The sequence below is a fragment of the Belonocnema kinseyi genome, chromosome 5 (assembly GCF_010883055.1).
Source record: "Belonocnema kinseyi isolate 2016_QV_RU_SX_M_011 chromosome 5, B_treatae_v1, whole genome shotgun sequence".
Classification (NCBI taxonomy): domain Eukaryota; kingdom Metazoa; phylum Arthropoda; class Insecta; order Hymenoptera; family Cynipidae; genus Belonocnema; species Belonocnema kinseyi.
In genome coordinates this window covers 100932563-100945389 of record NC_046661.1, presented here as the reverse complement: position 1 = coordinate 100945389, position 12827 = coordinate 100932563, and the positions used below count along the sequence as shown (strand labels likewise).

At 42.7% G+C, this 12827-nt stretch overlaps 1 protein-coding gene across 1 annotated transcript in view; it reads left to right on the top strand.

Moving 5' to 3' along the window:
- LOC117173807 overlaps window positions 1-12827 on the top strand; it is a 70466-nt gene that overhangs the window by 26937 nt on the left and 30702 nt on the right. The window contains exons 4-8 of the mRNA XM_033362449.1: window positions 622-789; window positions 5952-6073; window positions 6183-6305; window positions 6438-6565; window positions 12414-12630. Coding sequence (XP_033218340.1) covers window positions 622-789; window positions 5952-6073; window positions 6183-6305; window positions 6438-6565; window positions 12414-12630 — 758 coding nt within the window. The remainder of the gene's footprint in view (window positions 1-621; window positions 790-5951; window positions 6074-6182; window positions 6306-6437; window positions 6566-12413; window positions 12631-12827) is intronic.

Genomic DNA, 12827 nt, shown 5'->3' with positions numbered 1-12827 from the left:
TGGATACCCGGGCCAAAGAGTTGTGACTGGTCCGAACGAGTAACCGAGATTCCCGATCGTAAAAAGCGCGTTCGAGGATCGGAAAGCCATAACCCTGGCCGGTACTTCAGCCTCGGTACTAAAGCTTGTGTTTTATACCGGCCAAGCACGCATCTCGCTTTCGATGTTCCACCGATCCAAGCCATTTTGTCGGTTAGAAGAGAGGAGATATTTCAAGAAGGTCGAGAGTCCTGCGACGGTAGGCGAAATATCCCGCTGAAGAGGAGCTGGAGTTGGTTATAAGGAGGCGATTTACACCAGGTCGCGGGTTCGACAGGTCCTTGGTATTCTAGTGTCTCTAAAATTAGCCTACAATAGGTAATCGATTGTCTTTATTACCGTCAACAATTTATATCCTTCTCAACCCTCTAAGTGTCAAAAACACGCGTTAAAATGTTTGTCGATGCAAGATTAAACATTAGATTATACCAGGAAACGGTAATGCTCTCAATGATTGAGATCCAGATGGTAGTTGGGCGAAAACCACAGACCTATCATCTCGATCTGAATCGGCATCGCGCCAAGGCAATTCCGTACAGTGGATGTATTGAATATCTCCTTGATCGGAGTTTTGCTCTTTAGACCACCCTCTTGCTCTCACCGAGTTTCAGCTCGGAGGCCACAGTGGCCTCCCTGTTAGTCCTGAGTGTATTTATCATAATAGGCGCCATTATCGAGGTCTCGATGCAACCGCCTGGGTGATATCTCAAGTGTTAGGGCCACCAAGTGGCAGTGTCTGTTTCGCACGAAGTGGGTGGGCAGAGCGGGCTTGAAAGTGCCTGACTATGAGTGCCCCGTTGACGTTACTGTCGTTGCTGTTGTTGCCATTGCTACGCCGTGCCGTGTCGTTGAGTCGAGGCAACATGGCTTCGCGTAGTTTGTATGCTAATCAGAGCCATGTACCCGTCTCCATACTCTTGTCGCCTCCTCGCTCTCCCAACTCTATAACCCCCTTTTCCGTCACACACCCTCGACCCCTAGACCGTACCCAAACTCCTTTTTCCAGCCTCAACCGTGACTCTTCGACTCTTGTGCTTCCACCCTTTATTCATACCTATCTCTCGCGCTTTTATTTACAGGTCGTCGCATCCATTTAAGGCTTTTTATTCGCGCCATGCCTGTACAATGAACGGCAAAAGTATCCAGTTAGCTGGTTACGTATGCTGCAAATGTACGTTGAATATTCAGTGAATAGTGACGTGTGACGGACAAAAAGAGCAGATTTAATTATCCTGTTGAAAGCGATCGTTGAAAAATATGGTAATCGAATCCTCTTTGGCTCTCAAGCAGTTTTTTAAAGGTTGGAAAAAGAGTTCTGGTGCAGAAAGTTGAATTACCTTAAGATCGTCATGACTGAAACTTCGGTCTAGAGAATTGGTCAAATCCCAAATTTTTATCTCGATTCCGTAAGATGAAAATAACCGCATTTTGACAACGCCATTTTCCATTGGGCTTTTTAGCACCAGCCTATCTCGCGGTAGGTGAGGAATTCGGTCGAACTTCCTACGATTAAAAGCCGCAGTGGTTACTGGGCTTTTTATTTTTCGGCGAGCGGCGCCCGCGGCCGGATGAATCGCACTTTCCATTCCTCTTTTACTTTCAGTTCCGCTGTTTCCACGCTTTGTGCCACGGGCGAGATGTGATTTTCTCGGCTACAGTGTTTACGAGATGCCTCTATCTAAACCCCTTTCGCCATCCTCATAATTATTCTCCCTCGACATGCTACGATAATTCGCTTTTTCTATTTTAAAACACGGAGTGTTAATGTTTATTACAGAATTGGTGAAATACAAAATTGGGTTATTTACTAATCTAAAAATTCGTAAGAAGGCAAGGAGAAATAAGGTAGATTTGGAATCTTTATCCGCTGTAGCCTTTATATTTAACTCGCTCACAAAGCCCCCTGGCTCGGTAGAACAGGGGCGACACCGTTGGCCCTGGGCCATACGTCTTCACGTAATCTAGCCTATATTTCCTCTATTTCACCTCCAAGCTATCGTTCGCTCCCCTTTTCGCTTTACTCCTTTTACTGCTCTCTCTCCCTCTCGCTCTCTACCTCTCGCTCCCCCCCCTCTCTTTCTCTTCTACACATTGCGAATGTTTCGAAGCGCGTTACATTATACCGGAATTAAAACTTGATCCGGCACTTTTGCGGAGCAAATTGAATTTTCAGGAGATAAAATGTCTCTCTACTTAAACCATTACCATCAAAGAAACCATCATAGGATCAGGCTAGTCGCTCTAGTTCTAGTTTCCTTAGTATACTAGCGGAGGGTGAGTTTACTGAGACGCATATTTCCACAGGGTGGGTGGCTCGGCACTTTGTTACGACGCTGTCTGCGACACCGGCAGCTTCCGCTGTCGAGCAAGGTGCACGCCCTGTCAGGACCAGCGTGTGCCAATGCCATAACTCGCCAGGGGCACTCGAACTTTTACAACACCCTTTACCATTCGATGTCCTACAGACCACTCTTTGACATTTTTTCTTGAATTAATCTGTTAACAGAATCTCTAATCCGACCATTTAAATCTTGAATACGCTAATGAAATTAACATGAGGAAAAACTGACTTTGAGCAACAAACAAATTTTTATTCAATAGAAGCTCATCAAATCTTGTTTGCCATCGCTGAAAAAAAAACTTCCTGTTATCGTTTCTCAAAATAGAACATAATCCAAGAAATTCTCCGCACGCTAAGATTATACAGGTCTGGAATTGCTCTCCCTAGTTACTGAGAGAAAACAAACTCGATTCAGGCCTTGATAAGTGATTGAGATGAGATCCATTGTATAGAAAATTGTACTATTTTGATTTCGAAGCGAGTGTCTCATAGGCGGATATAGAGCCTCTAGGGGGTGGGAAGTACTGGATCAGTAATTGGTTGTTTGCGAGACAAAATAACCAGCCTGTTTGTCAACCATCGCACACAATCTCAAACTTGCCCCCTTGGCCTCGAAGCAAACGAGAGGTGAGGAGGGGGTTGCTGTAATGACGAAGGGTGGGACTCATGCAATGCAGATCGTTAAAGCAACCTCGTACCGGTGACCCGAATGTGGCTTTACCGAGACAAAGCCGAGGGAGAAAGAGAGAATGCCGGGAGTCAAGTGGCTCCTACCAAGTTCCATTGCCCTTTGCTTCCTTTTTGTCGTTTTCTGGCTGACTTCCCAACCTGTGTATTTTTTTGTTTTGATAGGTAAAAACATGCTAGAGGTATGCCAGAATGTTACAATTAATGGGGACTTGAAGAATTAAGTAGGGACTATAAAATGAGAGATTTCGTCCAGAAATTACTTAATTAGAAACTTCTATTCACGTCGGAGAATCGCAGCTCTTTTTTATGCTAATCAAGCCGGTTTTCCGCGAGGGGATTTTTTTTCTATCAGCACCCGTGAAGTACCCAATCTCCCATTAAAATCTGATACCTCGGACACATGCATCAAGATCTGCTAAGATTAATGGCGTTGGACACCTCATTTCCGCAACAATTGTTGCCTTACTTTCGAGAATATACGCCATCGACCATAACTAACTTCCTAAATACCATCACAGATGCCTGATAACTTCGGAACGAATAGCTTCCCGTTTATTCACCATTCTATTTCTATTCCTCTCATGATTGAAAAAAATGGGGAATTTAATTATGAATCCGCAAAGCTGGGAATTCCTCTCCTTGGTTCTCTGATTCCTGAATTATTCATACCCTTCGATAGTCTTGCTTATTTCACCAGCAGATTGTTCAATTAGCCAGTTATTTCTTCTTCCTACCCTGTCTTGACAGTCGCATATCGTTAACCTGAAATTTCCTCTCGCATCGCTACAGCGAATTTTCGGACAGAAATAATTTTCTAATACGTAGTAGTAAATTTCACTTCTTGGAAGAAAAGTGAAGTTGTGGTTTCCCCGGGACATAATTCTGTGTCCACAGATTCGACAAGTGCGGTGGCCCACGCACGGCATCGGCCACACATGCGAAGACGACGCCAGACTGGTGAAAAAATGTATTTTCCTGCCGGGGAAGGCTTGAGACGAAGGAGGTAAAGTGAGAGGGAAAAGAAGGGGGTACAGTGCACGTACAATAGCTAGCAATTATGTAGAGTGGCCGCCGTCTAGCCTGTATGTACGTCTATGCACGTTGACTAGGCATCGTCGCCATTGCAGTCATCGCTTGTTAAAGCTGTGCCTCGGGTGTCTCAGAAATATACGGACTGTCACCTCCTTTCCACCCCTTTATTATCTTATTCTATCTCTCTCTCTCTCTTTCACTCTTCATACAAGAAACGATCGTCCCGCCGAAGAGGGCTGCGTCACTTCGTAAGAACCTCGTACGGCCTTTCTTGCGCTATGCACTTACGGATATTACGAGTGAGAACATTCTCTTTCGCCTAGATGCGATCCAGGCTCGTAACCCAAAAGCACTAAACATTCACACATAAAATGGCAATAGATTTTTTATTATTTGAGACACTTTATCCCTTTTTTATCCCTTATCAAATTAAGTTCCGTCACCGGTGAATGTTCAATAAAAAAAAAAGACAGCGAGAGAAGCGAGGGGAGCAATTTGAAAATTTGATAAATGCAGTCATGCATCGGCCCTCTCCCGGGAACGGGAGAGAAAACGCAAAGAAAATAAGAGACTTTTAGGTCGCTGAAGAACGACCACGCTCCTTATCACCCTCGCTTCGATTTATAAAATTGTTGTCGTCCATTTAAAAAACTTTTCAATCGAGAAGAAGCTTGCTTGCTTAACCTCATCAAAAGTGACGTTAAATAGAAATTTAACTTCGCTCTTAATGGGGCTGTAAGAAAAATGGATCATATCTTAATTCTTTGTATGATTGTAATTTCCTTTGATCTCACATTGAATTTTGTTGAATCCAGGTGTATATCAAAATTTATGGAATTTTATAGCTTTCAAGCTTCATGGTCTTTGCCCTATTCCCCAATTTTTATTCCTTTACAAAAATTCCCGTGTTTGTCCCTCAAAGGTGAACTGAATTAATTAGAATCAATAAAAAAAATATTTCAATTTAGAATACTTTCCATTTTAAGTAATTTAATTTTGAGGGCGTTAAACTTTAAATTGTTCAATTTTAACATTCATATTTCAACTATCCAATTTTTTTCTGTACTTCAATAAAATGCATAATTTTCGAAGCAAAGAGAGTTAATTATTTTGAAGTTTGAATCCAAGAGGTCATTTGCCATTGCCATCTTGAACGAGCTCTCTTTAGATTCACCAAAGTACAGTTTTGGGGGTTAGTTCACACCCTTGAGATTCTTCGTCGCGAGGGTGATCTCTTCTTTCTCTTTCGAGTGTCGAGCGCTTTTATTTATTTTGGAATGCCCCTGCCGTGACAATGGTAATCAGGATCCATTGTACCAGGCGAATAGGGAATGCAAGCCGGGAGTTTGGAATGAGAGAGGTATAACTTGGAACTACGCAATACAAATAGGAATATCTGCTCGTGCAGGAAGAGACGAGCAGCCCACGGACTGTGGGGGGTTGGCGAGGCTGTACACCAAATTATTGGTTCAATAATCAGGATGCTAGGGTTTGATGGCGATAGCAAGTCATGAATCATGCCGCTGGTTTTTACGAGAGAGGTGAAAGAGACAGAGGCGAAAATGCATAGATGGATCATTTAACCAATGACTTCCTGAATGGGTTATAATTGGTGATGACAGTTCGTCAACGGTTTCGCGGTCTTGTCCAAGTTTTGTCAGAAACTAGATAGTTTTCCCTTGATGCCATTGTGTTGGAAATCCGCAGATGTGAGGGATAATTAATTCCTATAGAAAAGGCAGTACCCTGCTCTCCAAATCTTTTAACCCTTTAGGACTTTTTTGCGGATCACTATAACTGGTCCGGTTACTTTTGAATCCGCGGATCCAATTTTCTCTGTCTCTTGAAGGCATGAGAGGAATCCCGCCGGTTGGGGCAAATCACCGTCACGTCCGGCGCTTCACCAATTCGATTCAATTAACAAGGTGCTGCTGTAATCCAAAACGGTCGCACCTAGGAAGGGATTCGAAGGCAAGCGATAATGAAAGCTGGAGAGAGTAATCCGAGCAACGTGTATGAACTACTCTAATTCTATTTCGTGTGATATATAGGTCCATCTAACCCGGACATACCATTGTAGTCATACACTCACGATATTACCCTAACCGGCCATAATTACGTCATCGTTATTGTCGCTGACATTGTGCTGATACAACCGCAATTCCTGATACCGCTATTGCATTTTCATACAAATCACTTTAGAGTAAGTAAATTCAAGAGGATTTTAAGAAACAATTTTAATTAGATCCCTTCCTAACCCCAAAACGAGGAACTCCTTCGGGTAAGCTAGTGGAGGTATTATGGAGAGTGAGGTAATTAATTCGGTTATATTCAGAGTGTAATGCGGAAATGCACCAGTTATGTTGCATGGGATATGTTGACCACACTACAGGGGAAGTTGGTATCTGAGAGACCACCTGGTGTTGCCCTCCAGCACCTGGAGGAATGTGCTTATACGCAAGAGTATTAAATAGTTACTATTACAAGTTACCGCCGTATCGGGTGCAATTGGGGGGAAAGTGTCTCATAAGTACTTACCGATCGCGCAGCAGGTGCGTCGTAACTCCCTCGAGGGCTCTAATAGAGATACTAAGGCTTAGCGGAGTCTTAAGAGATTTTGATGATTCATTGCTTAGGGTTACCGATTAAAGAGAACATTTCATGCGTAACAAGTTAGAGGATATATTCATCTATTTTTGTTATACGATTTCAACTTGTTGTATAATTGCGAGTTCAAACAATAGAATGTGAGGTGTTGATAATAGTGAGCGATGGGATCCCACTGATGCAGTCCATTGGAGGGTGCCTAGACCTGAATAGTCCGGAAGGAAGATGACGGTATAATGGAGTTTCGACGCCGGTGTTTATGGTGGGGATGGAGTCGTTTATCGAGTTGATGGGGTGTGTGTACCCGTGCGCATTGATATGCAAAATTTGTAGTTTCGAGAAGCTTACGAAACTCCCCGTGCGAGTAAACTTGAAAATGCGAAGCCGAGTTCTGTCGGATTTGGCTTTACCTGACACCCGACTAAGCTAGTACGTAGAACGTGTACAATAGGATGCCTAATACCGCGTGTTACGGCTTTAGTGAGGATCTAGAACCTAGTAGTGCTAATTCTCTTAAATACTATTGCGCATCATATTACTCAGAAAGCAAACTGTTTTCTTGAAACTCGCCTTCTGCCGTAGGAGATAAATGCCTGCTTTTCATAATGAATGAGGAAAAAGAGGGTAATAAAGTCTCTTTACGACACTTTCCGTAGCCGATGCTTTCAAAGAAAACACTGAGGCTTCTCGCTATGAGTTGATTCTCATGCGACAACAGCCTTGACGCCATCCTCGAAGACAACGCTGGAACGCGGTACGATATACACCCCCGCCTCACATCGAGATTAAATCGAATTCAAAGCGCGCGAGCAATACGTTTCGTTCGCCGGGAAAGGCAAGGGTGGAAGAAAGAGCACGCGGGAGAGGAAGAAGCACAAGGGATGTCGAGAGAGAGGCGCTAAAGCAAAGGGAGTTTCATAAACAGAATTATGCTAACTACCATGCCGTAGTAGTGATGATAGAGGACGAGGTACGGAGGAAATTCGAGTTCAGACTCGATTGGATCTTCTCAACCATAGTCTTGTATCTCGTTAACACCCAACAACCCTCTTTTCACTCCCTCTTTCAATTCAACAGAAAAACAAACAGACACTCCCGAAATCTATAGCCTTCCCAATTACAACATTTTCTGCTCTACTTTCTTCAAATTAATATTTCAAGCGCTAATAATTAGAAGAAGATAGAAGGTGATTCAAGGTATGAGATGGAAATTATCATAGATTGAGTAGACGGAGTATGGAAAAAGGCATGAGGAATTGGTAACAGAGGAGAAGAAGGCGCGTGGCGCGTGTCTCTAAGAAAAAAGAGAACAGTAACAAATAGAGAACACGAAGGCAAATAACGCACGTCTTTATATGAGATTTATAAGAAATATCTACAATCCTTTTTTCGAGTTCACTTTCAGTGACAGGTTGTAAACAGTCAAAAAGTAGCGTGCGTGGCTTGGTTTGTTCACAAGTGGCAATTTTTAAGCATGGCAATCTAATAGGATGTCGAGCCTCGAGGAGGGTGGATTTTTACGTTTACCTTTTTCCTAAGGGTGGCTCCATGGAGGAAGGGACAAAGCAGAGAACCGCGACCTTCCGGCGGTTTGCCGATTCCGATGGTTTACCGAACAAGGAACTTCCACCATGTTTCCAAAGCTTCCAAGCTCGAAATGCATCGTTATACAATCATTAAACATCGATAATGAGCAATCAGGTCGTCCTACCCACATAATTTCTTCGCTGTACCGCGTGGAAATATTTGACTTTCATGCAGTTTACAGCTAGGGTGGACTCAGTTTGGACTAACGAGCAAATATCATTAGCAGTCTTCGAATATCGAAGTAGATAAGAAGCTGACTGGAATAAGTAGGAATTGCAAAAGGGAAAAGTAATTTGAATTTCGAAAAAGATTTTTAAAATTGCAAAAGTTATGTATAGTTTATAAATATTAGACAAAAATATACATAATTTGATTCACTATATCTAATTTTTTCACCTGGATGTTCACTTCATGCTGGGGAAAATTATTATTAAAGCTTTTGCTAGTTGCTCATTATTTACCCAGCTCATCTTAAATTAATAAACTCAAACCCGAAGAAGTAGGATTTGTGCAGTCCAAAGAATATCCGCTCTTTTTCATCACGTCCCAAAGTCCAGATTTCAATTATTCATCCCTCGTCGAAAGGTACCTTCTTAGCGTTAATTCTCACGATCGATAAATATTTTATGTCGCACGATAAAGTTCGCCTCCGTCGAAACATGGTTGGAAGTTGAGAGAATCGCTGAAGAATTATCCGTAAGTCGCTCTTTGTATAATCCTTTAAAATTTCAATCTTCGGTGCCAGTCGCGATTTTCTAAGAGAGGAGAAAGAAAGAATAAGAGGGGATTAAGAAGAGCGGAAGTTATTCCATGTGAAATGCATAGATTTAATTTCCTTAGGTAAGGTAATCACTGAACAGGAAATTGTCTCCTCGATTCATTTATGAAAAAATAAGGATCTTTTGGATTTATTTCGTCTAAGCATTTCACAGGCGAAGTGTCCGGTTGTCGAGATAAAATAAAACGGATATTAAAGTAGAAGAGAAGCTAATTTCCTCCATTTTCGAAGCGTAACACCACAACCCTGCTTATTTGCTCTATATATACTCATTTCAATATCCTAAACCATCTGTCACGTAATACAGACTAGGCTAAAACCAATCTAGGGAAGCAAAACGCACTCTGAATATTTAACGAGTCGCGAGTCATATAGAATCCGGAACTGACGAATGGCGGCCTTCAGATTCGATTAAAACTCACAATCAGCAAAAAACGCCCTGAGGGAATTCTAATGACCCCCTGACCATTAACACATTTTTCTCATCATATAAACATTTTTTCCAAAAATATGAAAAAATTTGTTTTAGATATAAATTAGAGATCCGGACTCGATTGGCTGTGTCTCTGATCTCCTTTTCTCTTTCCGCGTAATATAAAGTCGCTATGGGCCGGGAATGCAGAGTGCAGTTAATTAGCCGGAGTTAAAAGCTCGGCTTAAATGACCTATTCAAGTCTCGCTCCTCTATATGAGTCCTCTGCTCTTTCTCACTCGTTTCTGGCCCTTTATCTTTCTGCTCGCTACAAAATATCCCGTACAGACAATGCATTTAGCAGAGTCTTTAGTGTCATCATCGAAGAAAGGGGTAACAGTTTCTAAATAAAATCGATTAACAATCCAAGTCTGAGTTAAGTTAGAGTTCGAGCTTAGCGACAAATTATTACGAATTCGAGGAGAATCGCTCGAGTATCTAAAAGCCAATAGGAATGTATTTCATCCTAAGACCAGAATCCCATGCTGTTTCCCGTACGGAAGTTACCCTCCCCCATCTGTCAGAAGTCCATGCTCTTCATCTTCTCTTTTCTGTTTCTGTACAAGGGTCTGAAACTTCCGACATGCGGGAACCTTACTCCTGATCCAAGCTTGACTTGCAACCCTTCGGATCAAATAAGACTATGAGCAACATCTAACGCATTTTTGCGTAAATTAAGATTCCATGCCAAATTCCTTTGTTCTCTTCAAAAAAGGCTTAATACAAGATCCTATTCACAATATGCCGTCCTCTTTTCCGGGATTGGAGTTTATCGACCCTTGTCCAGTCTTAGGAATTATTTTCTCACCGAGATAGTACGAGTGGTAGAAACAAGACGCGAGAACATGGTGGGGTTAGAGGTGAGGTGCCGACAGACCGTAGGCTGGATCGAGTAACAACCTGTCCAGTGAAGAGGCTGGAAACGTCGTATGGAACTGGCGGTAACGATCTTCAAAGGCGCCTGCTACACCTCCCGAGATGCTGCCTACGACCTTCGCGGAAGAACACGTCCGCGACATGATCGCGTTTGCAGAGTGGCGCGCCACCGAGCAGAGCGAATACATTGTTAACGAGCCCTGCAAGACTGGTCTTTAACGTGACGCATTAAAGTTGCTTCAGGAGTCAACATCCTTTAAGCCAAGAAAAAATTGTAATTTCCCAGATCATGATCCAAAGGCGGGAAATCAGATTTGAAACCTTCTATGCGCATAGTTAAAAGTGGTCTCTTTCTCTCTCTCCCCCCCCCCTCTCTCTCTGTTTCTAATCTCCGATTGCCTGAGGGCCGAAAAGTTCTGGCCACTATGGGTCTGATATCGTCTGAAAAAAAGACACATAGGAGAGAAAGGACTCAACAGTCGGGACAATGGTGCGTTAACGATACGCCATGACGAGGCGAAGTTAACACTCTCGAAGTGTTATGCTCGCATTCAGTCGGCGATGATGAGGTGTCAGCCACTCGGGGAGTAGCGTGAGTCTGCACTCCTCATCCATGAAAGAATTCTATTGCTCTTGAAAGATTTGATATTATACTCAAGTAATTAAAAATAAGAGAAGATATAATGAACTAAAAGACCTTGATATCTAGAAGTCTGATCGGGCGGCGTAGGGTCCTGTTGCAAATAAGTAAAAAAATATCTGATCAGATCCGTTCACTGTAATCTGACTGTCGCTAGCGATCACGAAAAAGTTTCGGATTGATGAAGAGCAAAGATTCGAGAAGGCAAGGGTTGAAATCTAGTAGGATCCCCTAACACATATTTAGTGCACCTTGTCTTTCTAAAGAGCTTTGGAAGCTCCGTAGGTCAAGAGCTGCTGCTAAATATCCTCGAGGTCGAAAGTACCTCCCGCTTTTGCTCTATATACGCCTCTGTTTGGGAACTCCAAACAGTAACACCAACATCCATTAATAAGTTGCAGAGGCGTCCCGCCTCTTGTCGAACACGAAACAGAAACTCGTTTCTATCAAATGAATACATTAAAATTATCTATCTTCAAGTAACTTGTCAAATCTTTGAAATACTTTGCGTAAATAATCTGAATCTGAATAATTTGCTCATTAAATGTCAGCCTGGAAACCTCTGTCATTTCAATTAAAGAGGCATATATTATGGAACTAGGAGAGTTAATTAGATAATTAAAACTTGAAGAGAAATTGCTTCGCCGAGCGAGATTGACGGAATTGAATCGAAACTTCATATTATGCATCCCAGTGGTACAAGTTAATTGCGTAGCACTGAAGTGGTTTTCGAATCTTTGTCACTTCTCATTCTCTTCCTCTGAATAAATAATCTTCTACCTTAAAAAAAGAAAATATCTGGAAACGAGATTTACTTCTCCGGCTGCACTACTCAAATTGGAAAGCTTGACGATACACTTTTCGCACTCGATTCACTCGGATTAGAGTTACAAAAAACGGGCCGAGAGAGATATCCCAGAAATGCACGGGTACCACTTATAGAATGGGGTTTCTTGCTCGAGTGTTAATTACGATTAAGCTTGCTTTTCAAAAAAGCCAACCCTTACTTCTTTTTCATCCCTCCCCAGACTAGCAAAGCAAAATCTCTGTTGATTTTCTACTTTGCAATCCGGTTCACGGAGTAGTTTGCGTTCATTCGAATTGTTTAGGCAAGCAAACGATGCCAGAAGTTTGCTTTCTCTGGGTAAACTTTAATCGTTTTGAGCCTCCCGAACAAACTTTTGCCAACACGGATTGTAAGTGTCAATTTTCTAAAAACTACAAATGTTTTTAGTTCATTTTCGAAAGGCTTCAATTATCACTTTGGATATCCTCTTTTAATTTAACTCTGAAAACCTACCTCTGAAACTAACTTGCAAAATATTAAACAATTTTTTTTTATCTGTTACAGACATAAGAGGAAAGTTCAGAACCTCCTACCCTGCAAGAGTGCAGCGGGAGCCGCTGCTGCTGCTGCAGCTCGTGGAAGACTTCCGGACGGCGGTGGACATCCTGGCTCAGGTAATCTTGGGAGTGCAGTTCTCTACGAGGACTTGCCGGACACAGTGCCTCACTCGCAGCTGCACAATCATCACCAGAGCCACCATCCGAGTCAGCCAACGATCGAGGTACGAGCCACAAATCTCGATCACCGACAGCAACAACATCAACAACCACCACAACTACCACTACTACCTCCACGACATCCGCCTCGCGCACCTGCGCCGCACCACTTCGACTATCTCGACTACCGAGATCCCAGGTCAATCTTGCGAGTCGCCGATAAACCCTCCAGGGCGGTTCTCGGCGGCTATCGAACTCCCCG